Below are 25536 nucleotides of genomic sequence, written 5' to 3' on the forward strand. Positions count from 1 at the left end.
TGTCCTGTACCATCTACCGCTCCCATCTCCCTGAACTCACCTCCCTCCCTTTCCCTCTTCCTTCCTCTGCTCCCATCACCCTGGCCTCTTTATTGCCCCTTGAACTCCCCAGGCACAGTCCTACCTCAGGGCCTTTGCACTTGCTGCTTCTTTGCCTGGAATGCTCTCCCTCCAGATCCCTACATGGCTTCCCCTCCCTCCCCCTTTAGGTCTTGGCTCATTGTCACCCTCTCAGCAGCCTTCTCTGCCCTTCCTATGTTTCAAATCACAATCCCTCGGGGCGCCTGGGTGGCTCAGTCGGTTGAGCGTCCAAATCCTGATTTCAGCTCAGGTCATGATCTCACGGCCCTGGGATTGAACCCTGCGTCGTCGGGCGCCACACTGAGTGTGGAGCCTGCTTGGGATTCTGTCCCTCCCGCTGCCTCTGCCCCTCCCTCACTTGCACGTACATGCGCGCTCTCTCTCTCTCAAAAAGTAAAATCCCAATCCCTCGATACTCCCAGCCCCCCTTCTCGCTTTATCTCCCCAGTGGCCTCATCACCGTCCAACACACCACGTGTGTAAGTTACTTCGCTCGTCGACTCTCTCCCCTGCCACGGCGCCCCTCTAGGAGAACAGAAGGGATTGTCTGTCTTGTTCCCTCCCAAAGCCGCAAGATCCAGACGCGGCTTATTTATTGCTGAGTGAGTGAATAAATTAAGGGGCTACAGACTGGGCCCACATTTGGGGCCTGGGGTTGGGTGGGGGCAGAGAGGGCCTTGGTACGATTCGGGCCGGGGGTGGGGGCAATGGGCAGGAACTGGCCACAGGTTCTGAAAGACGAGTCTGGAGAGGGGCGGGGTCTGCCCCTGCCTGGGCAGGGAAGGGGTCTCACCCGGTAACCGACCAGGTCTGTCGTCTGGGGTCACAGCCCGTGAGGCCGGCCCTCCCTGCCATGTGCCTTATCCTAGGGGGCCTGTGTGGTGGGGGGCTGCCTTGTCCCAAGGGGCGAGGGGCTCCAAGGACAACCAGGGAGCAGGGGTGGGGCGTCGCGAGCTGACGGTCAGAAGCCCGGCCAAGTAGGCGCCGGTCAGGTCTGGCTAGAGGCAGGCCCAAGCCCCAAGTGTCTCCCCCCCTCCCCCCAGTATCCAGTGTGTGTGGGGGGGGTACTTTGGGTTGGGACAAGGAAAGCCTGTCTTTCACAGGCACGTGGCCCAGGCCAGGTTGCCGGAAGGACCAGAACTGAGTGTGGGTTGTATACTCAGAGGGTCCAAGAGGAACTGGGTCCATCATGATCTCTTGCCCCCTGTGGGAGTCCACCTCGTTGGCCCCACGGCCCTGGCGGCCTGGTCCTGCGGGGTCTCTGGTACGGCTCTTCTGCGGGCGCCAGGTCCCAGGGGAGGGCTGAGGCCGTCGCCCTTCCAGGGCCCTGGGACCCCTTCAGGGCCTTGGCACGAGCTGGCAGTAAGGAGCAGGGTCGGGGTTCAGCAGGTCCTGGTGGGGGAGGGAGAGAAGGGGGTTGTGTGTGGGGGGGTCAGGGTCAGGGGGGAGCCAGGCAGAGGCTGAGAGATACGCGCAGAGAAATGCACACAGACACACGGGGACACAGAGATCCAGGGGCGGACAGGAGGGGACAGAGAGGGGCTGGGACGCAGGCCCAGAACGGGCTCCCCGCGGTGGGGTCTGACGCAGGCCCCGACCTGCTGTGTGACCCTGGGCACCGCCCTTGCCTCTCTGGGCTTCATTTCCTCCTGTGCAAACTCACAGCCTTGGAATCCTTCTAAGAGGGAGGAAAGTGCCTCCCCAGGAGGGGAGAGGCTGTACCGTGTACAACTACGGACCCGGAGAGCAGGTGGACGGTGGGTGAGGGGGCCCCTCCCGCCCCGCCGTCCTCCCCTCCCCTCCCGCTTCCCAGCTCCGCACCTGATAGTGGTGGTTCTCGGGCAGGGGCAGGGGCTGCAAGGGAAGAGCACGGGTGAGCCAGGCGCCTCCAACCTTTGACCTTTGCTGTGAGGACAGACCTGGATGCCAAGTCCTCACCGGCACCGGCGGTGGCACGTCCAGTGTTCTGCCCATGACCCCTTTAGCGCTCGGCCTCCCGTCCACACCTGCCCTTCTGAGCTTCTCCGTTTCAGCTTTTGAAATTGCTGCTCTCGTTCAGTTCACTTTTTCTTATTATCAGCCCTTCCCACCGATAATAAGGGGAGTATCTGCTCCGTGTAGAAACTACAGCCAAGCGGCAGAGAAAATAAAGTCCCCCACCAGCCTCTGTGCCCCAGAGACAAAGGCTCTTTAGGTTGGGTCCCTTCCGGTCTCTTTTCCTGGTGGCTCGAGAGCAGGGAGCATCCCAGAGAGAGTCGCGTTCCCACAGCGTGGGACAAGGTGCCGGGCCCCACAGCGGGCTCCCAGGGGAGGCACCAGGTGGGCTTCGGGGGGAGGGGGTGGGGCTCACCATGGCGGTGTTCGCAGACCCCGGGTCACCGAGGGGGGACACCAGGAGGGTCGGAGATGGCATCACTTCGTAGATGTTCTCGTCACCTGAAGCAGAGGACAAGGGAGGAACCGGCTGACAGGTGGCCCACAGGCCGGTGCTGGCTGCTGTCGGCATTCATTCGTTCGGCCAACATTTGTGCAAAGCCCTCTTCTTGCCCAGCCCGGTGCTGGGGACACAGCGGTGACCGAGGCAGTGCTGGCCCTGCCCTCCTGGGGCTCACCGTCTGGTGGGGGAGCCAGGTCTGTCCCCAGAGTGGGTAGGGTGAGTGGCGGAGCCCAGGGCTCCTGGAGGTGGGTCAAGGTGGGCTTCCTGGAGGAGGGGACGTCTGAGACTGAAGAGAGAGCTACGCAAAAGCAAGAGTGAGTAGGTGCAGAGGCCTGGTGGAAACAGCCTCGTGTTTGAAGGGCGATGATATGTTTGGCCTGTCTGGATTATATATATATATATATATATATATATATATATATATATATATATAGTCTGTTTTTTATTGTTTTCTTTTTGAGGCTGGGAATGTTATATGTGGGACACAAAGCCAGGAAAGATGGTGGGGACCAGCGTATGGGGGTCTTGAGAGCCATGTTAAGGAGGCTGAGCCCGTCCTACAGACACTGGGGAGCCATGGAGGGCCTTTGAGCAGAGAGGAGTGACAGGGTGAGAGTTTTGGAAGAGGAGGGACTTCCGGCTTACCAGCATTGTGGTTGGGGTGCGCCTCTGGCTCCTCTGTGGTTGTCGTCCTGGGGACACACGGAGGGGGCCTGTGTTAGGGCGCTCAGGTGGGCGGAGAGAGACTCGGAGAAGCTGGAAAGCCCATGAGCCCATGAGAGAGAGAGATGGTCTGGTCCCTGCTTCAGAGTGAGTCAGGACAAGACGTGCCCCATCCCCCCTGCCCCTTCTCCCATAATCTCCAGCCACAGAGCCCTTCCTCAGTTTCCCCAGCCACTACTGTGTGCCAACGACCGATGCCACTATTCATACAGACCATCTAAATCCAGGCGCCCCTGGATACCCTTCTTTAAAAAACACACTTGAGGGCGCCCGGGGGGCTCAGTCAGTTAAGCGTCCGGCTCTTGATTTTGGCTCAGGTCGTGATCTCACCGTTGGTGGGATCGAGCCCTGCATCGGGCTCCTCTCTGACCGCATGGAACCTGCTTGGGATTTTCTCTCTCTCTCTGCCCCTCTCCCACTCATTCTCTCTTCCTCCTTCTCTCTTTCTCCCTCAAAATAAATAAATAAGCTTTAAAAAAAAAATACACTCGAGGGGCGCCTGGGTGGCGCAGTCGGTTAAGCGTCCGACTTCAGCCAGGTCACGATCTCGCGGTCCGTGAGTTCGAGCCCCGCGTCAGGCTCTGGGCTGATGGCTCGGAGCCTGGAGCCTGTTTCCGATTCTGTGTCTCCCTCTCTCTCTGCCCCTCCCCCGTTCATGCTCTGTCTCTCTCTGTCCCAAAAATAAAATAAACGTTGAAAAAAAAAAATTAAAAAAAAAAAAAATACACTCGACATCATTGCAGCAAATTCATCAACTCACTGAACAAATATTTACAGAACACAGACCGTGGGCTGGGCCCCGTTGAAGCCACTGGGGACACAGCTGGGAACAAGACCGACAAGGACCCCTGGCCTCCTGGAGCAGGCATTCTAGTGGGGAGAGAGAGAGGAGTCATATAAGTGACTGACAGTAGAATGTCAGGGAGTGAAAAGTGCTATGAAGGAAAATGAAGGTGGAAAGGGGCAGAGGGTAGAGGGGGTGTGCGTGCAGTTTCAAATAGGATGGTGTGGGGAGCCTCACTGAGAGGGTGACATTTGAGAAAAGGCCTGATGCAGGCAAGGGAATCAGCTATGCAGAAATCATGGGAAGAGAGTTCTAACAGCTTGTGCAAAGGCCCTGAGGCAGGAGCAGGAATAGCAAAGGAACAGCAAAGACAGGGGTGTGGCTGGGACAGAGAGTGTAAGGGGGAGAGGGGGAAGAGGGGAGGTTAGAGGGGGTTAGTGGGTCAAGCTAGGTCTTGTGTCCATGGTGAGGACTTTGGCCTTGACTCTGAGGGACCCAAACTGACTGATTCTCACCGGATCTTTCTGGCTGCTGAATGGGGAACAGACTGGGGTGGGGGTAGGGGGGTGGGAGTGGAAGCAGGAGACAGAAGCTGCCATGTTGCAATGAAACTTGACTTAAGTAGAAAGTGAGGAAAATGAAAGCCAATGGTTTAAATTTGTAGCTCGACGGGGCGCTTGCGTGGCTCAGTTGGTTAAGCGTCCGACTTCGGCTCAGGTCATGATCTCATGGTCCGTGAGTTCGAGCCCCACGTTGGGCTCTGTGCTGGCAGCTTGGAGCCTGGAGCCTGCTTCGGATTCTGTGCCTCCCTCTCTCTCTGCCTCTCCCCTGCTTGTGCTCTATCCCTCTCTCTGTCTCTCAAAAATAAATAAATGTTATTAAAAAATAAAAAAAAGATGTGATCACCGATTGACCGCTGAGCTGGACACAGGCCCTCGGGGGCTCCTCGCCCCCTTCCCTGTCCTGGGAACGTGGGTTCTACCTGCCTTTTCTGCTCCCAGGACATGGCCTTCAGATGGCATGTGGTGCTGAGGACACCTGCACGGTGGACGTGACTGAGCCCGGTTTTAGGACCTCCTCCTTAGCTGCTGCCCCAGACAAACCTCGTATCTAAGTTTTCTTTGCTTCGTGAAACTGTCCCTACTGACCGGGAGTGGCCTCTTTCTTCCGTCTCCCCCTCCCCTCTGTGTTTGGGGGCTGGTTTCAGATTACACCGGGGAAGCCCCCAGGAGCATTAGGGACCCACATCACCTCTTTTTGTGCCAGCCGTGAGCTAAGAAGGAGGCCTGGCAGGGATGGCTTAGGTGCCTTTAACGCCCTCCTTCCAGCCGTGGCAGACATGACTAATCGATCACAGCATCCGTTCCCACGGAACTCAGCGCGGCCTCCAACGCCTTTTCCGCCAAGCTCTCTAGGGCACCCAGTAGGCCCTCAACAGGTGTGTGTTGACTGATTCACTGAGCACAACGGAGCTGGGAGGCGAAAGCTGTTCGCCGCCCCTAAATTGGAGCATGTCGGGAGAAAGACAAGTAGAAGGATCAAGAACCAGAGACCACAGCACCTGAGGGAGAGTAGGACGAGGAGGTAAAGTGGCTGCCTTCATTTTCTGGATAGTAGGGACGGTGGAGAAATTCCTCGTCGGCAAGCAGCTCAGAACCAAGGTCAGGAGAGAAAGTTCTCAAGAGACTGATTTCATGAGGAAGGAATTTTTCACAAACAGACAGCCCCCTGGGAAAGCAGGCCCTTCTCCATCCTCCCCACCCTCCCCGGGGGCAGAGGGAGGCACCGCCTGATGCCTTTGCCTGCCCACCATCCACTCGGCTTCTTTGCCAATAAAGTGTGTTTTTTTTCTTGGGGGGGGACCCCTCCCCCCTCTGAACCCATTTGGTCACGTGGAGCTGGGTCTGTCTCTGGCTCCAGAGCTGCACAAATAGCCCAAGTTTGGCCAATCAGGGTATTTTAGCACCTGGCCACAGCGGCTGGTCTGCACAAGGACATGTGATTTAAGTTAAGCCAGTGAGAAGCAGCCCTGAGGCTTTGGTTGGAAGTGTTAGGGACAAGGTGTGGTCTGCTTGCTGTGGTGGCCCAGTTGGTGGGATGTAAGCCTGGAGCCACTGGGAGCTGTCTCGTCACACTGCGCAAGGGCAGGGCCTGCCTGTGAACGAAGCCACCACGGAGAAAAAGCGAAGTTGAGAGGTGTATGGAGAAGTCTCTTGACAAAAATCGGGCCCCTGGATCCAGCCATACCTGAAGCTCATGGAGGAAAAAAACAAAAAACTTTCTAATTTTTTGTAAGCCCATTCAGAGGTAGGCTTTCTGTCCCTGGGAGTGCAGACGCCTATCTCGTACAGGCTAGAAAGATCCTTTCCGCCTCAAGAGTTCCGAGATTTGATGAGATTGTGTATGTGCCAGATGATGTGACTCATGGAAGGATCAACCAGTGGGACCCAAGGGGGGGGGAAGAAGACAGAGGGAAGGAGAGAGAGGCCTGGGGCCCCTGTACCTGTGGCTCTGGCCCCTCCAGCTTCTTGTTAACAGGAGATGGGCAATGCTCCCGATGAAGAGGGCCCCAGCGGCAAGGGATCCAATGATGATGGCAACCATGATCCCAGCGCTCATGGGCAGGTGTGTAATGGGCGGCTCCTTATGCTTTTCTGAGGGGTATGGGAGAGAGCAAGAGGCCTGTGAGATGTCCTGGGAGGGCGTCCCCCCCCTCCCCTCACCCTTGCATCAGTGACTGTCTGTAGAGCACCGATACCATTTCATTTTCCCAGCCCAGAGCTTTCTCCTGCTTTCCAGAGCTGAGCGTCTGACTCTCTGATTGATTCTGCTGCACATGAAACTCGGCCTCCCCAGATGCAACCCCTCGGCTCTCCCCTCCTCGAAATCTCTGCTTCCCTGAGATTTCCTACCACCCCTGGCACATCAGAAACCCCCGGACACACTCCCCCCACCTCACCCCACCGACCTGCTTTTTCTTGCCTCAGTTGATGACACCCCCAGGATGAGGTCCTGGGCTATGTTTTGTCGGGGACATAGGGTCTCGACTCACAGGGTTCTCAAACACTAGCTGCCAGGTTTGGGACGAAGCCTGCCTGACTTGACCCCCCACCCCCCACGCCCACGAGGACCTCCAGCCTTTAATATCAAGCTGAGCACCTGCTATGTCCCAGCCCTTCTTGGCATCTAAGCTCGCAGACTCTGAGGTCAGAATGCTGGGGTTCAAGTCCCTGGGCAGATTACTCAACCTTCCGTGCCTCTCCCAATCTATGGAATTGGGGATAAGAAGAATATCTACCTTGTGGGGTTGTTGTGAAGACTGAATGAGTTCACACACACACACACACACACACACACACACTGCTCTTTCAATTTTCCAACAAAGTAGATTCTGTGCCATTTTCAAGAGGAGGAAACCGAGGCACAGAGAGGCGTACTAACCTGCCTGATGGCCCACAGTAAGTGCAGTGCTGGGATTACCCCTGGGCCACCTGAGCTCCTAACGACCACTCTGTGTGGCTTCCAAAAAGGTGCCTGTGGCCCAGGAGCCCCTGAAGGGTAGGAATTAACCGTTTCAGGCTCTGCACGAATGAAGACTGTTATTTCCGAACAGACTAGGGTGCCGTTGTATATATCTGCGTAACTAAATCCATCAATATTTGCTGATTTCATCCATTTCCCTGAAAGTTGATCTGTTCCAAGTGTCCAAAGCCCAGTTTTCAAATGTAATCTTCTCACTGGGAGGAAGAGGATAGTTCCTGTCTGGGTACATATGGTAGTTGCCCCCAGAGCCCAGGGAGGTGGCTAAGTCAGGCCCATTTTACAGATGTGCACACCAAGGCCCGGAGGGGTTGCATTTGGGCAGAGGAGAGAAGACAGTCCGTCTTCCAGGCACTGCGTCAGCAACTTTTGCACCTTCTCCCTTTTTTTAAAACAATTCTTTTTTTTTTTTTTTTTTCAAGTAGGCTCCACACCCAACATGGGGCTTGAACTCACAACCCTGACATCAAGAAGTCGCATGCTCTATGGATTGAGCCAGCCAGGTGCCCCCACCTTCTACCTTTTTGAATCCCCACAACAGCATGTGGAAACTCAGTGGCTCTGCTGAGTGACTAGGGAGGTGGGGCCCAGCCCTCCCCTCCCCCCACCATTGGCTGACTCAAGGAGCCTCCCAGTTCCTGTCCTCCCCACCCCCACCCTGTTGCCCAGTCTTCTGGCAGCATCCAGGGCCCCAGCTCCTGGCTCTGCTAGCTCTGGCCTCTGCTGCCCTGTCCACCCACGCAGTCCCGTCACCCCCGGCTCCTTTCCTCACACTCTGGGCTGTCCAGCCTTTGCCCAGGCTGTTCCCTCCGCTTGGCACACTTTTCCCCATGCGCTATACAGAACTCCTGCTTAATTTACCATTCCCAGCTCCCTCCGGAAGTCTTTTCTGACAATCCCAGGCCAAGGAGACTCTTGATAGGCATTTCCTTCATAGCTTACTCGCTTCATCATGCGACGAGTTGATTCAGGCTGGCAGCCTGGACATGAAAGAGAGCTCCCACTACCTCCCTTCTGACCTCAGGCTGCAGTTGCTAATAGACGAAGTTCCTCTTTCCAGCTTGACTCTTAACTCGGGCAACAGAGCTTGACTCTCAACTCGGGCAACAGACCCTGCATGGGAGGCATCCTGTGATGGGACCCGGAACTACCCCCTCAAGCAGTAGGAACTGCCCCGAGCCAGCAAGGCCCCTGTGACTGACCCAGAGGCAACGATGGACCTGACCTTGGCTGCCCACCTGTGTGTACCCACTGCCCTTCGCCCACATTTTCCTTATATAAACCTAGAAGTGTTTTCGGCACTTTGGAGACCGTGTCTGAGATGCCAGTCCGCTGTCTCCCCGGTGTCGGCCTCACCGAAATCGATTCCTTTCCTGTTTCACCTCCACCCCTGCAGTGCGTTCCCTGGGGATATCCCGTCCCTTGTCGCGCGCGCAAGCGGCAGGAACAGTTCAGCCGTAAGCCAATCAGCGCTCTGCATTCCTTTGGCCTTCGTGATTGGTTCCCGTTGGTCCAATCAGAATGAGGCGAAGGGGTGTGGTTCAGAATAGGGGTGGGGAAGGGATCCCTTTTTCTGGAAGCTGTGGGTCTTGAGGCTTGGGGACCCTGGAGTCATTTTGCTACCTGGAAGGCATCGATCATGTCGCCTCCCTGGGAAAGAGAACCCTGAGCTTTAGCTAGGTGGAGGTCTCCCCCAAACAAAGACATTTTCCAGCCTCCTTTAAAGCCTCCATGCACCGGCAGCTCATTGAAACATGCCTTAGAGCACTGTGTTGATCATTGTTGCTGACGTTGGAACGCTGGGCAATTTCACATGCAAAATTCTGTCCGAATTTCTCCATTTTTTAAAAGCCACGCCTCATTGTGGCTTTGCTTTGTCTTAAAAAAAAAAAAAAGTTTATTCACTTTTGAGAGACAGAGAGAGACAGAGCATGAGCAGGGGAGCGGCAGAGAGAGGAGGAGATAGAATCCCAAGCTGGCTCCAGGCTCTGAGCTGTCAGCCCAGAGCCCGATGCGGGGCTCGAACCCACGGATCATGAGATCATGACCAGAGCCAAAGTCAAATGCTTAACTGACTGAGCCACCTAGGCACCCCATGAATTTCCCCATTTCAGAAGGACACCAGACGTATCCGATTAGGGCGCAGCCTGGTGGCCTCATTTTAACTCAATTACCTCTATAAAGATGCTATTTCTAAATAAGGTTATATTCTGATGTCCTGAGGGTTCGGACTTAGCGTCTTTTTGAGGCGACATCATTCAACACGCAACACCTCCCAAGCTCCGTTCCCTGCCCTCCTGGAAGATCTTTGAGCTGTTCAGGATCCTTTCATCTATTTCTTTGCTGCTTAAATCAGCTCGAAGCAGTTTCTGTTGCTGTAGCAAGAACCCTGCCTGATTCACGTGACTGAGTGTCCTCTTTTTATAACTTGCTATATTTTCTGCCTTTTACTATAGACGGTGAGCTTGCAAAGAGGGAGGCTGTGAATCCCTGTATTTTTCCAAGTTGATTGCGACAGGATCTCTGCTGTAGTATGAACTTGCCATTCTTTTAGGTAGTAGAAGGGTCTAATGCCCCTCCCTCGAATCTTCGCTAATCTTAGTGGCTTGCTTGTAATCAAAAGAATACAATGTAAATGATGCTGTGTGAGTCCCCAGGCTAGGTCAGAAGAAGCCATGGAGCCTCTGCCTTGGTTTCTTGGAACTTGGAACCTGCTCTCTGTTTGTTCTCCCTAAGAACCCAGCCTCCATGTTGTGAGGGAGCCCGAGCAGTGACACTGGGGACACCACACGACAGTGATCTGGTGGATGGTCCCAGCTAAGTTCCCAGCTGACAGCCCGGACGAGCCTCCACACATGTGAGTGAAGACGCTTCTGGATGATTCCAGCCTCCAGCGTTTGAGCCAACCTCTCAGCCTTTGAGTCTTCTCATCCGAGGCCCCAGACATCATGAAGCGGACAGGCCCTCCCTGCCGCGCCTTGTCTGAATTCCTAATCCCCGAAATCGTGAACACAATACAATGGTGGTGGTTCTTATACCACTGGAACAGAGCCCCACATTCTGTTTCTTCTTCCAGGAAGCAACAGTTCCAGGAACTGTTCCAGGAACTTCTTTCCAAAGTTTGCTTTTTGGTTTTTCTCTTTCCTGGTCCCTGGGACCATCTATACTCTGTTCTTTAACAGAGAATCATCAGAGCCTTTTTCCATGGATTATATTTCTCCGTGTGTATCTTTTTGAGACAGAGAGAGGGAGAGAGAGAGAGAATCTTAAGCAGGCTCCGTGCCCAGCGAAGAGCCTGACACGGGACTTGATTCCATGACTCTGGGATCATAACCTGAGCTGAAATCAAGAGTCAGATGCTCAACCGACTGGGCCATCCAGGCGCCCCTCCATATGTATCTTTGATTAGATACAAATACATCTGAAAAAAGTGCTTTGAGAGGCCATCACACAAGTGGACAACAGCCAGACCATATATAAAAATAGAATTTTGGGGCGCCTGGGTGGCGCAGTCGGTTAAGCGTCCGACTTCAGCCAGGTCACGATCTCGCGGTCCGTGAGTTCGAGCCCCGCGTCGGGCTCTGGGCTGATGGCTCGGAGCCTGGAGCCTGTTTCCGATTCTGTGTCTCCCTCTCTCTCTGCCCCTCCCCCGTTCATGCTCTGTCTCTCTCTGTCCCAAAAATAAATAAACGTTGAAAAAAAAATTAAAAAAAATAGAATTTTGACCCACAGTCTGCAGTGCGCTGCCTAGAAAACCGACCCTCGTATAAACAGCCCAGGAAGCCAGCCTGCTTTGGGTCAGACTTAAAGGAAACAGGATTGCTATCTCCGGTGACCATCCAGGACCACAAACAGCAACTTCCGCAAGAATGGGCCTTAAATGGCCGGGACTTGATTAACGACCAACAGCTTCCCTAAGGTTCGTCCCAGCTTCTAACTTCGGACCAATCAGAGAAAGCCAAATACGCAGCCTAACCAATCGCCTTCTAGGTTCCCCGGGCCAACGGCCTCCAATCAGGGCACAGGTGAAGCCTTCTCTTTTTTCCACCGCGAAGCTTTCCCACCCCCCTCTGCCTGTCTTTGAGCCTCTGCCCAAATGCAAGTGAGAGTGGCTGACTCCCTCGCTAGAGCGAACTCCGAATAAATAGCCTTTGCTTTTCTCATTGGTCTCATTCTTTGCTGATTTCCACAGCCTCGAAAGCAGCAGCTTCGCATGGATTTGCCGACCAGTCCGCGACCCATGGTGGGAGGTGTAATTGCCCCCGCTTTACAGACATTTGGGGACCAGAGGCTCTGAAAGGTTCGGCCGTTTGACGAAAGGGGAGTACTGCCGGTGAGTATGAAACCCGTGACACCATCCACTTAGACCTCGATGGTGGTAGCTAATGATGAGGCAGAATCAAGTCATAAAAGTGTGGGCTCCGGAGCCCGCCAGCCTGGGTTCAAGGCTTGCGTCTGCTGCTCCTTAGCTGGGTGACCTGGGGGAAGTTACTTAAACTCTCTGTGCCTCCGTTTCTCCATCTGTATAATGGGGATCGTCGTGCCGTGGCTGGGAGGACACAAAGGGTAAATGCGTGTGAAACACTCTGCGCGTGTTCAGTGAAGGGGAGCTGGGCTCTGTAGTTTACTGCCTCGGGCGTCAGAGGGCCCGGAAGGCTTGGAGGAACCCGTGCAAGGTTGCTTGAAGGTCCCAAGCCCCCACGACTAGATTTACGGGGGAACGGACACCAGCTGTAAACGACCGTGATCCCCCTCTGGCTTTTGAGCCTAGGTTAGGCTGCTTAACGGCTGCTGGATCTCGAGCAACTGACTTCATCTTGCCGAGCCTCTGTTTCCTCATCCGTACATTGGGGACAGCTATAGGACCTCCGTGCCCTGGGCCTTTCTTGTGCTGTCACAGGCTGCCCTGAACCTGTGAGCCCTCCACTTGGGGAGTTCTGCCCGAGACGCACTTCCTTAGCCTTTTTTATCGCGTGGGCACGGTCACGTGACCCAGGCTCCCGGCTCAGGGACACGCCCACCCGCATATAAACGCTCCCCCCCCCCCCCCCCCCGCACGGAGCTCTCCGTGTACGCTCGGTGCCTGGAGCACAGGAGGGGCCCAATAGATGCTTGTTGAATGCATGAATGAATGCAAGCGTGAGTGAATGAATGCAGCCTGCCAGTCCCCCCCCCCCCCCCCCAGGCAGGGGTTCTGGGCCCCGGGCTGACACTGCGGGCAATGCTTGCTCTGGCTGGAGAGTTCCGTAAGTAGATTGCACCTTGTTTCTGGTTCTCGGCCTCCTGGGGGTTGTGCAAGCCCGCAGCGGCCTGTGTTAAGCCCCTTTCCAGCCACTAAAGGCACACAAATTCCTTGACGATTAAGAGAGATAAAGCGTGGGGATTGCCCGGGACCCAGGGAGAGCTCCCCACCACGCCCCCCACCCAAGGGTTGGATTTAGGGCCACCGCTGTCGTCGTATAAAAGCCCTGGCAGGGCCCTGGCTGCCGAGGAGACCCGTCCTGCCCTGAGGACACGCCCAAGCCCGTGCCTCGTCACCTCCGTCTTTTCCTTTGCTCTTCCTTTGGCCTAGGGGCTCTGCTTCCTGTTCCCTGGGCTCAGCCCTCTGGCATTTCCCACAAGGGAGTGGCTTCCACTGGGGCTGAGAAAGAACCAGGTGGCAGAGGGCCAGGGACATGAACTCGGACCCAGCTGGGGCCTCGGTTTCCTGCCTTTCCCAGCCGCGTGGTGGGGGGGGGGCCGTTCGCCTCTCTGTAAAATGAGGATCGTGCCAGTTCTTGTGGGAACGGAATGAAGCGAGGTCAGCAAAGGACTTGGCTTAGAGGTACCCTGCATCCAGTAAGTGCTCATAGACGAGAGGCGGAGCTACAAATACTTACGAAGTACCTACTGTGTGCTAAGCACTGCTCTGCCCTAGGGGATTCATGGTGAACAAAACAATAGATTCATACTATGATTCTTATGCGGAGAGCAGGTGTTGAGTCCTTGAGCATCTGTGCAGTCCTGATCCCCAGGCCTCTGACTTCCCATCTTGTTTGTTCTCCTTGATCCCAGCCCCTTGGACAAGGGGTAGACCCTTCACTCAAGGGGAAGGAAACCCCAGGCCAGGCAGGATCAACCAGGTTCTGTCTGTCTCTTCGGCTCTCTTTCTCTTTTTTTTTTTTTTTTTTTTTTTTTAATTTTTTTTTTCAATGTTTATTTATTTTTGGGACAGCGAGAGACAGAGCACGAACGGGGGAGGGGCAGAGAGAGGGAGACACAGAATCGGAAACAGGCTCCAGGCTCTGAGCCATCAGCCCAGAGCCCGACGCGGGGCTCGAACTCACGGACCGCGAGATCGTGACCTGGCTGAAGTCGGACGCTTAACCGACTGCGCCACCCAGGCGCCCCTCTCTTTCTCTTTTTTAATGCTTATTTATTTTTGAGAGACAGAGGGCGAGCGGGGGATGGACAGAAAGAGAGGGAGACACAGAATCCGAAGCAGGCTCCAGGCTCTGAGCTGTCCGTACAGAGCACGGTGCGGGGCTCGAACCCACGAACCGTAAGATGATGACCCGAGCCGAAGTCGGACGCTTAACCAACTGAGCCACCCAGGCGCCCCAGCTCTCTTCCTTTCCATCCCTGCCTTTTGGAAGAAGAGATTCAAAATATGCAACGAAGCCTGGGCTGACACCCGGTTTGAGGTCTGGCAGGAATCCCCAGCCGTGAAGACGAGATGCGGTCAGAGGTGGCGCCCCCTGGAGGAGAAGGGAGCACTTGCCTTTCCGACAACTTCTATTTCCCATCAGCTCTGCGGGGCTCCCCACCCATTCATTTTTTTCAACAGTGTGTCTGGCCCCGTTCTAGGCTCCCAGGAGACAGCTGTGAACCCAGGCCTCCCAGGGCCGACATTCCAGGGGCTTCCTCCGGGGTTCTACAAGGCTCCCTACACTGTGAGTCATTGGCACAGAGCTTCTGTCCTTACAACCCGCGCCTGGGCTTGAAAACACCCCCCAGCGCTGGCCTAGGGTGTCCCTCCTGCTCTCCTGCCTCAGGCGTGCTGGCCCCCTGCCTGCTCAGTGCATGAATCCCACAGCTTGTTGCCACTGGCCCTTTGCACAGACCAAACCCTCTGCCCGAACATCTCCCAAAGCTCCTTTCCCCTCGACTTAGAATTATCAGTCATGATCAAGCGTTGTCGAAGGAGCACCTTTCCGGGGTAACCTCCATACTACTGCTACTTATAATTTCATCATCCCCGTGTGTGACCTTTCCTTCGCGGTCCCTGCACTGTTCCTGATGACCTGTTTTGTGTGTGTGTGTGTGATTATTAGTTAATATCTGTCTCCCCCGCTGGTCTGTGAGCCCCCGGAGGGCGGGGTCAGGGCTGCCTCAGTCTCCACTGTGTCCTAGCCCTGACCGGGGCAGTCCAGACGCAGAGGCGGCCTTGGGGCAGAGGCTCGTGGGGGAATCTTTGCTGAAGGAACCAGTGAATGAGCAGTTCGGCATCTCCGGAGGTAGCCGAGCATTCGAATCCCAGCCCTGAAGCTACTATTGGGGACATGCCTTAAACCGCCTGAGCCTCAGCCTCCTTCTGAATACAATGGAGATTCAACCATGGGTGGGGTAAACTGGGTATCAGATCACTCCTCTGTTTAATACCCTCTAGTGGCTTCTCTCATTCTCCCCATGGCCAACAAGCCCAGCCCCTGTGTGCCTCTCAGGCCTCGACCCCTAACACCCAACTCGCACACTGCCTTATGGCGACGGCATCCTTCTGTCTATATGCTTTGAACACACCAGGCTAGACTTGCCTCAGGGCCTTTGCACTTGCTGTTGCCTCTTCTGTCCCTCAGAAATCTGCAGGGCTCCTTTCCTTCCTTCTGCTCAAATGTCACTTCTTCAGCAAGCTTACCTGATGACCTCCCGTCCCAGATTACATCATCCTGTTTAATCTTTTTTTTTTTTTTTTTTTTTTTTACTGGGTAAATCATAATCTCTCTGCCCCTCAATTTCCTCGTCTGTAAAATGAGTCTGATGATATTTCCCACTCAGAGGCCTGCAGTGAGGATTCAATGAGTTATACATAAAGCAAGCATGTGATAAGCACCAAATAAAGTTAGCGCTATTATTGTTAATGTCTCTGAAATATGGCCTTCATTTATCATTTCCGTGCTCATTATCGCCTCCCACATATGAATGGAGGTGAGGAGGTTTTCTTTCTTTCTCTTCTCTGGGAGGAAATGGCTAAGCTCCCAGACTCTGGCGTTATGACTTTGTGGGATCAAGTCCCAATTCTACCATTGTCTGTGCCTCAGTTTCCTCATCTGTAAAGTGGAAACAAAAATCGTGCCTGCCTCGTGGAGTTTTTGGCCTAGAAAGGTGTCATTCATTTATTTATTCAACAAACATTAACTGAGAATCCATGGTGTCCTCCCCCCCCCACCCCCCGCCCCGCACTGTGGTAGAATTTGGACGATAAAAGGACCACTACGCTCTCGCTCTCTCTGAAGAAAATTCCATCCTAGTGAGACACGTTTGCAACGTGATAAGTCAGAGGCCGTTATGAAAATCACAGACGTAATGGCGTGATCAGAGTCCTCTGGGGACACAGATGGTTAATGACCAAGTCTGCCTGGTGGTGGGGGGCTGAGAAGTTTTTTTTTTCCCCCGGCGCTTTTGGGGGGACTGAGAAGTTCTCCCCCAGCCCCCCCCGGCCGGCGCTATTGAGATGTTACTGGTATAGGACATTACACCGGGGTTTTAAAGCAAATTAAAATTTAAAATCGACTTATTTGTTTTCAAGGAATCTCTACACCCAACGTGGGGTTCACACTCACAATCCCGAGACCAAGAGTTACATGCTCTTCCAGCTGGGCCAGCCAGGGGGCTGTATCTTTCTTTTTTAAAGATACAAATGAGTTAATATCGAGCAGTGGTTCTCAATCAGGGGTGACGTTTGGCATTGTCGGCAGGCAATTCTGGTTGTCACAGCTGGAGGAATCCTCCTGGCATCTAGTGGGTGGGGGCCGGGGAAGTCTCTGAATATCCTACAGCGCGCAGAACAGCCCTCTCCTACAAAGACTCAGCGGGTCCGAAATGTTAACAGGGCCCAGGGCGAGAGGCTATGCTCTCGCGTAAGTGTGCCCAAGTGACGAGTGCCCAGGAATGGCTGGCCATCGCCATTGTCCACGGCCCCCTCTCTAGCACTTTGCCCCGAGTGGATTGCTCCCTTAGGACCACGTACACCGTAGGAGCTCAATAAATATCCTATTAGGGAAGGCGTGGGAGCGGTAAAAGAGACAGTGTGTTCCCCAGGGCCCAGCTCAGGCTCTGGCACAAGGCAGGCGGTCAATAGATATTTTATCCGTGAGGATTCAGTGATAGCTTCAGGGCCCGGCACACAGTAGGTGCTCAATCAGTAGGCGTTGAACGGGTGAAGGAGAGAGCCAAACGAGGTGGTATGGGCACAGATCCTGGGCGTGGGAGATGTCAGGGCGCGTGAGCCTCCCCACTTCCTTGCTCGGCGGGGCAACACTCACCCTCCACCCGGACCTTGGTCTTGGCCCTCATGGTCCAGGCAGGATTGATGGTGACAGCGACCTGGTAGGTGCCGCTGTCGGTGGGCTGGGCCCGATGCAGCAGCATGGAGCCATTGGGGAAGCCAACGATGTCACGCTGCCCCATGGCACCGCCGTCCCTCTGGGGCCGCTGAAGCTCGGGGATGTAGGTGAAGAGCATCGTGCCACCGTGGGCCTCCTCCCCCAGGTACCAGTTGAAGTCCTGAAAGGTGTCTGGGATGCCCCGGACAGACAGGAGCAGGTCCTGGTTCTTTTGAGGATGCTCTGGAATCTTCTGGATGCGGAGGGCAGCCCGGGAGCCTTGGGGGACCCAGAGGGCCAGGATTGAGGCTGCGGGGGGGTTACAGGGGTGGCCTGACATCAGAGGTGTTGGGCAGGGATCATAGCATTTTCCTCTCTCTGTGTCCTCCTCTGGGGACAAGGATTCTGAATGGTGTTCAGGGGAAGCAGGGCTGGGGTTGATTAGTGATGTCTGCCCCGGGGTCAGGAGTGGGGACCCAGATATGAAAGCCACAGGTTTCTTATCCCATTGGCCCAGCAGATTTTTCTGCCCTAAGGTGCTATGTGGTCTGCTTCTAAACTCATGGACTCTCTGAATTCATTCATTCATTCATTCATTCATTCATCTAACCAATATTTACGGACATACATATTAGTTATGTTATAGTACCAATTATATATGATATGTCTAAAATTCTCTAGATTTCTAGGCACAGGGGATACAGCACAGAAACAAATACAAATTAATTCCTGTCCCCATGATGGTCCGGGGAAAGGCTCCCGTGTTGCTGAACCTGCCCGGTTGTGGGTACAGCCTTGTACCAGGCAGTCCGATCCTGACCTCAGTAAATTACCAGCAACAGTTTTTTTCTGGGGTTTGAATTTGCAATAATGGGCGTGAACATTCTAGCCACAGTTTGATGATCACGTATGATACTGCAAATAGGACGAACACACACACACACACACACACACACACAACCCCGTCTCGCCAGCCCCCAAACAAACAAAATTCCTGTCCTCGTGGTCCTGACATTCTAGAACGTTCCATAGTTAAAATTAGGGATGGGGTGTGATTCTACAGCTCCCCATCCTCCCCAGCCCTCCCCGATCTTACTCTTAATAATGTCGTCTTCCCTGACCATCCTTCCCTTCTTCTAAGAGGAAACCTCAGCCTCTGGGCTGAGTCCTGCCTTCCCCCCTCAGCCCTGGGGTGTGTTTCCTCCTTACCTGAGAGCAGGAGGCCCTTTGAGAAGTGGCGTCGGGCCCCCTCAGGACTTGCCATCTTGGTGGCGGGGGCCACTGCGGGCACTCAGTGGGCACTCGGCTGGCAGAAGTGGGCCAGCTCAGTGGGGGTCCTGGGCGTGCCTCCCAGACGTGGCCGAGGCTGACCAAGCCCCAGCACCCCCTTTCCACAGGCCCCGAGCCTTCACCCGTGCTCCCTGGGATGGCTGCCGACACTGGTTGAACCAGTTTTCCAGGGTGACTGGGGAGCTTCCTGGGGCTTCCCAGGACTCCTCCCTTAATCCCCTCCAACCTCTCTCTTCTCCCCACCCAGTGTGACTGAGCAATCTCCCCGGGCCAGGCAGCCCCAACATAGCGCCCTCATCCAACATCCCCCATGCGTAACTGTGCCCATTTCACAGAGGAGGAAACTGAGGCTCAAGGGAGGAGGCAAGTCTACCAGTAGGTGGAGATGTGATTTCACCTGTGGCTGGCTTACTCTAAAGAAAGCTTTTAGCATAGTCTTTCAAAAGCATCATTCATTCATCCATCCATTCATTCATTCCAACACACGCTCCTTATGCCCAGCCCCATGCTGGGTGGTGCTGAGGACACAGTGACGACTGAGACAGCTCTTGCTTTGCCCTCCGTCCACAGTCAGGCTCACAGTTCCGTGTCTATGTTGGGGAGGGGAACAGACCCATCCCCAGACAATGATGATCCGGAGGGATCAGCGCTGGGACAGAGGAGCCCAGGGGGCTGGGAGAGCCCAAAAACGATGCCTCACTCAGCCTGAGGGGCAGGGAGGGCTTCCTGGAGGAGGAGACAATGGAACAGAATGGGAGGAGCGATGAGACAGGTGCAGTGGGGTGGGGTGAGGTTTATACCAAGCATTGTTAACAGCACTTGAAAGGGCGTGGAGGCTGAAGATTCTGGCTGGGGAGGGTCTGAGTAGGAGGGGGTGAGGCTGGAGAAGAAGGAGGGAGGGATCGGTTGGAATTCTGAGCTCTGTTAGAACAGGGTCTAGGTGATGGAGGGTCCAGGGTTGTGCTGATACTGTGGCCAGTAGCCACATATGGCAATTGAAATATGCCCTTAAATTAATTAAAATTAATGCCTCAAAAATTAGTTTCTCAGGGGCGCCTGGGTGGCTCAGTCAGTGAAGCATCTGACTCTTGGTTTCAGCCCAGGTCATGATCTCACGGTTCGGGGGTTCGAGCCCCACCTTGGGCTCCGCGCTGACAGTGTGGAGCCTGCTTGAGATTCTCTCTCTCTCTCTCTCTCTCTCTCTGCCCCTACCCCACTCCCTCTCTGTCTCTCTCTCAAAAAAAAAATTAATTTCTCAAACTGACCACTTTCTTTTTTTTCTTAATTTTTTTTTTAACGCTTATTTATTTTTGAGACAGAGACAGAGCATGAATGGGGGAGGGACAGAGAGAGAGAGGGAGACACAGAATCGGAAGCAGGCTCCAGGCTCTGAGCTGTCAGTAGAGAGCCGGATGTGGGGCTTGAACCCCCGAACTGTGACGTCATGACCTGAGATAAAGTCAGACGCTTAACTGACCGAGCCACCCACCCAGGTGTCCCTGAAATTTGTTTGTTTACTTATTTTGAAAGAGAGTGCACTGGGGGGGGGGGGCAGGGAGGGAGAGGGAGAGAGAGAGAGAATCCCAAGTAGGCTCTTCCATGCCGTGCCCAGCCCGACTTGGGGCTCGATCTCACGAAGCTGAGCTGAAATCAGGAGTCGGACCCTTCACCGACCGAGCCACCCAGACGCCTCCATCACAGGAGTTTCTCCTGCACGGGGCTGGTCTAAGGATCTGAAGGGGGCAGGGTCTGCGGGAAGAACAGTAAGTTGGGGTGCTTGTCGGTAGCAGTTGGCGTGTGTGTATGTGTCGCCAGACTGCCGCAGGTGAGGGCGTCCACCGGAGTCCGCAGCTTGGAGTGACAGAAAAATCTTGACTTTGAACCACCTTAGGGTGGGGTGGCCCAGCCCGGCTAAACAATCGCAGAGTCCCTGTGGCGAGCTGGTGAGCTTGACTCAGCCGGGCTCTGCTATCACTCGGCTATGGGATCTTGGCTGCAGGTGACTTCACCTCTCTGAGCCTTGGCGTCCTCCTCTGGACAGTGGGGACAAGCACCCGCACCTCACGGGGCTGCCGCGAGGGGTAAGGAGACACTCACGCAAGAGGCCCCCAAAGCACACAACAGACGTCTGGCGGTGGTGGTGGTGTTGACCTTGTCTTTGGACTTGCGCTCCTTCCAGAATTCTCCCTGCCCCTCTGTGACCCTGCTCAAGGGACGTGCATCCCCCCCCCAGGCGTTTCCAACCCCCCACCTCCCGAAAGCTCCCTGATGCCTTGAAGGCTTTGTGCGATGTTTAGTGTCCACGGGGATTTACCCTCAGTCCTTCTGGCTGCGATTTTGAAACTTCCTCTCTCTGCTTGAGAGAGAGGTGGTTGCAAACCCGGCCGTCATTTCCAAGTGCGGCCGCCCCTGGGGAGACAGCTCAAGCTTGGGCCCCCACAAGATTGCCCGAACCAGCCTCATTCTGGTAGGAATTTGGTTGCACAGCAGGAGTGGAAGTTAGGGGGTCAGAGGGATTCTGGTACCTTTTCACTGCTGACCTCTTGGAGTGAAGGCTCCGTAAGTAGTGTTAGGCCTCTCTCTCTCAAATAACGACCGATTCCTTTTGCATTATGAAAAGAAAAGGTTGAATATAGAAAATTTAGACAGTATGAACGCAAAAAGAAGAGTATAAAATTAAACCATCTTCTAACTACCCAGAAAGGTTCACCGGTTAAAAAAATACCAGACTTCTACTGTCAGCCATTCTATCATTCTGCAGCCTTCCTCTGGGTTTTTGCCCAGTTTCAGAAGGCAGATCCTGATGGGTCCAAGTCCCCCCAGGCAGTCTCCTTCTTTCGCTGGGGATTGGTTGAGCGGTGGGCGATGCTGGCCAATGAGATCCCGAGAGGAGGCTGCTGGGGAAGTTCACCCAGGACAGGGTCATCTGTTTTTCCAGATCTGGGTCTGGCTGCGATGGCTGGAATGCAGCAGCCCTCTTGGCGCCAGCCGGAGGCTGAGGCGGATGCCAATGCGCGGTGGAAAACAGAACCAACCGCAGAGAAGCAGAGCTGAGCTCCACACGCGGTGCTTGGAGTAGAAACAGACAGTCCAGTTCCTTGTGTTTAATCTCAGTCTGGGGAGCAGGGGTGGGGAGGGAGGGCCCTCTCCGCTCTTGGCCCCTGAAGCACCCTCACCATCCCATTTTTATATACTGATGGAGGTTCTCCCAGTGACTGGAGTCTCCCTAGGCTCCCCTGAGCCCTTCCTACGAGGCCTGACTCTTGGACCTCCGTGTTCTTCTCTCTTTTCTCCAATTTTGGCAAGTATCGTCCTAAGTCAATTTCACCAGAACCTGTCACCCTTGATAGCTGTTCCGCCCTCCACGTCCGATCAGGTTCCTCGTTTCCCCCCACCCCTCCCCCCAGGTGCTGTCTGATCACCCCTGCCTGCCCTCCGCCAGGCAAGAATCTTGTCGGGTGCTTTAACAGGCATCGTTAAATAATCGTTTTCTTTACAGTTAGAATACTATTTTTTTTTTTCTTTAACCCATCCTTCTTAATTCACCCATCCTTCACTTCGTGGATTTAATTGGTTCCTAAAAATCCTGCCCCGAAGAGCTGAGGTGTGGAAATATGCATATATATGTTTAAGGTAGAACTCCAGGATATTGAACCGTTCAAACGAAATAACGTAAACGTCTGTGACTCGACACACAGTTTACAAAACGTGACATCACCCACTTTGCTTCCAAGGCGTTGCAAAGAGACAAGCGAAAATAAATGTTGAAAGAATTAAAATTCCCCGCATAACCTTCACAGATCAAACCGGGCATTGCTTTAAGACTACGTGCACCGGGGCGCCTGGGTGGCGCAGTCGGTTAAGCGTCCGACTTCAGCCAGGTCACGATCTCGCGGCCCGTGAGTTCGAGCCCCGCGTCGGGCTCTGGGCTGACAGCTCGGAGCCTGGAGCCTGCTTCGGATTCTGTGTCTCCCTCTCTCTCTGCCCCTCGCCCGTTCATGCTCTGTCTCTCTCTGTCCCAAAAATAAATAAATAAACGTTGAAAAAAAATTAAAAAAAAAAAAAAAGACTACGTGCACCGATCAGTTCCATATATTAACTGATGTAATGCTAACGTTTGTATAAAGTAGCTTGAGTCAGTATCCTCATTTACAAACAGGGAATCGAAAGTTTATGATGATTAGGTTAAGAAGGATTTGAACCCAGACTATCTGACTGCGAGTGTCATTGTGTGCACAGCTCCCTGGGGTCGGCGTCCCCTAAATCTACCAGACATTGTCCACAGCTGTGGCATCAGTTGACGTTCCCACATCCCACGTATGAGATCTCACGAGTCTCCACCTCCTCATCCACAGCTGCTGTTTTCAGACATTTGGAGTTTTGCAAATTTCATTATGGTAATTGTTGCATTTCCTGAAATCCGGGTAAAGCTGAACATCTTTTCACATGCCTATTAGCTGCCCAATGTTTCTCCAGACGTTTCATTATGACAGTTTAATTAACTATATTAAGCTATCGCTGGAAAACAACAGAAATACGTGGTTTGGCCAAATTATGAAATAATTTGCCTGTTTAATCTCAACGAAGCCCGTTTTCTATTGATCTCTTATATGCTCGTGATGAGGGAGGTGGGGCAAGCTGAGGGCAAAATACAGGCTGCCCCCCACCCCCCCCAGGTGGGATATGGGTGATATTCCCCGGACACCCCCCCCTCCTCCCCTCCACGAACAAAGGAAAGGGGTTTAAGTGCTTGCCACGGTGATTGTGGGGAACTAAGGCAAATGAAAACTTAAATTCCCTTACTGCCTCCAGCCCATTGGCACGTCCTTGAAACCGACAGTGACCTCCCTCCAGGAGCTCAGCTGCCTGGATGATGACACTTTGCTGGGGGCAAAAGGGAATCTTGGCTTAACATTATCCTGATCCCCCAGGATCCTGTAAATGTATTTCTTTTATCTCAACTTCCCCCAAAATATGCTGGCAATCCTACTCCAAGTTTATGCCCCCCCCCATATACATCTGAAGGGTCTCATGACTGAGGTTTTATTGAAAGGTAATAAATGGTGTTTCCCTAGCAACAGCTAGCCCCTCAACGTCTTGGAAACCTTGTTTCCAAAGTTCCTTAGAGACTCTATCCCTGACCTCCTCTCAACCTGAGGGTAAATCATGAATTACCTGTCATGTCCCCATGCAGCAGCTTTTCCTGTCCATGGGTCCTATCCCCCTGCTTTAATAAAATCACCTTTTTGCACCAAAGACGTCTTCAAGAATTCTTTCTTGGTCATTGGCTTCGGACCCCACGAACCCCCACATCACCCCCAAAACTTCATCATTAGGACCCAGGCAAATACTAACCTGCTTTCTGTCACTTTTTTTTTTTTTACTTAAAAATTCTTTTTCTATAAAAATTTAAAGGTTTTTTTTTTTTTTTTTTATTGTGGTAAAGCTAACACGCCAAATGGATCGTGTTAACTATTTGAAAGTGTGCAGTTTAGTGGCATTTAGCTCGTTCACAGCGCTGTGCAGTCATCACCCCTATTTCCAGAACTTGTTTTGTTCTGTTTTGTTTTTGTCTGGTTGTGTGTGTGTGTGTGTGTGTTTTGTTTTTTATTTAAAAAAAATTTTTTTTCAACGTTTATTTATTTTTGGGACAGAGAGAGACAGAGCATGAACAGGCGAGGGGCAGAGAGAGAGGGAGACACAGAATCGGAAACAGGCTCCAGGCTCTGAGCCATCAGCCCAGAGCCTGATGCGGGGCTCAAACTCACGGACCGTGAGATCGTGACCTGGCTGAAGTCGGACGCTTAACCGACTGCGCCACCCAGGCGCCCCTATTTTTTATTTTTAAATCACAACAAAAGGAAACCTTGGACCCATTGAGCAGCCACTCCCCATCACCCCCTTCCCTCCAGGTCCTGGCAACCCCTCACCTCTTTCCTGTCTGTGTGGATTCGCCTACTCTGGACTTTGCCTAGAGACGGAATCCTACCCTCTGTAGCCCTCTGTGGCTGACTTCTTTCATTCTTTTGGGGTTCATTCGTGTTGTAGCCAGACAGTGCTCCACCCCGTTTATCTCTGAGTAATATTCCACTCTGTGTGGGTGGATACACCCCATGTTATCATCTGTTGACGCGCATCTGGGGCGTCTCCACCTTCGGCCATTGCGAATAGTGCGGCTGTGAACACCGATGTACAGGTGTTTGGTGACCTCGTTTCAATTTTTCTGGGTCTCTGCCTGAAAGCGCAATTGCTGGGTCACCTCGTTTCCCACTCAGATTTCGGGAGCACAGGATCGATCGTCGGTCCAAGCCGTCTGCCACCTGGAGGTTTCCAGGACCTTGAGTCTCCTCTAGGTGGGGTAGTATCGGCTTGGAACGCCCGCTACCCCTTCCTCCCCTGGGAGCAATGCCCGGGCAGGGCTTGGGGCTGTTTTCGCCTCTCCGTCTGACCCTCTCCCCTTCCTGGCCCAACACGGATGATCGTGGTTTTCTCAATCGTCTGTGATTTGTGCAACTTCCACGCCCAAATTCGGGGTCCACTCTCTCGAGTCCCGGGTGCTTGTGAAATCCACAGTCTGTGCAGGACCGGTTGTCGGTATCCGTGGCGACAGCAGGGGGCGCATAGTCTTTGACTCGCAATTTCACCTCCAGGAGCGTGTCCTACACTCGTGGGTCAGTACGAGCTGGGTGACAGTGAGCAAGGCCACTCATTACGACACTGTAATGGGAACAGGGCGGAAACACTACAAACATCTGTCCAGTGGGGGCTTGGTTGAAAGAGTCCTGGATGTCCCCCTGGGGAGTACTTACTATGTGGCTGTAAAAAGACTAAAGGCACTTGCTGGGGGCGCCTGGGTGGCTCAGTTGGTTAAGGGTCTGACTTAACCACTCTCGTGGTTCGGTGAGTTCGAGTCCCAGGTCAGGATCTGGGCTGACAGCTCAGAGCCTGGAGCCTGCTTCCGATTCTGTGTCTCCCTCTCTCTCTGCTCCTCCCCCACTCGCGTTCTGTCTCTCAAAAATAAACATTAAAAAAAAAAAATAATAATAAAGGTGCTCTCTCAGAATTTCCGGAAATCTTAGTTATAAAAGTATAGTGAAGAA

At 53.7% G+C, this 25536-nt stretch overlaps 1 protein-coding gene and 1 non-coding gene across 2 annotated transcripts; one reads left to right on the forward strand and one right to left on the reverse strand.

Annotated features, from left to right (window-relative positions):
• Positions 1 to 416: 416 nt before the first annotated feature.
• Positions 417 to 18410, reverse strand: CEACAM19 (CEA cell adhesion molecule 19). The gene is given in 9 exon segments (XM_047077882.1): positions 417 to 1473; positions 1903 to 1935; positions 2432 to 2517; positions 3164 to 3231; positions 3233 to 3274; positions 4028 to 4111; positions 6529 to 6679; positions 17087 to 17455; positions 18356 to 18410. Coding segments are annotated over 9 exon segments (942 nt in total). The 3' UTR covers positions 417 to 1419.
• LOC124511953 (small Cajal body-specific RNA 16) lies at positions 17887 to 18073 on the forward strand. Its single transcript, XR_006961994.1, has one exon. It is a non-coding gene; the product is annotated as a small Cajal body-specific RNA 16 (non-coding RNA).
• Positions 18411 to 25536: the final 7126 nt, after the last annotated feature.

This window comes from Lynx rufus, unplaced genomic scaffold, assembly GCF_022079265.1.
Source record: "Lynx rufus isolate CCGP_SWC_20201006 ecotype Redwood Valley unplaced genomic scaffold, mLynRuf1.p SCAF_16, whole genome shotgun sequence".
NCBI classification, from domain to species: Eukaryota; Metazoa; Chordata; class Mammalia; order Carnivora; family Felidae; genus Lynx; species Lynx rufus.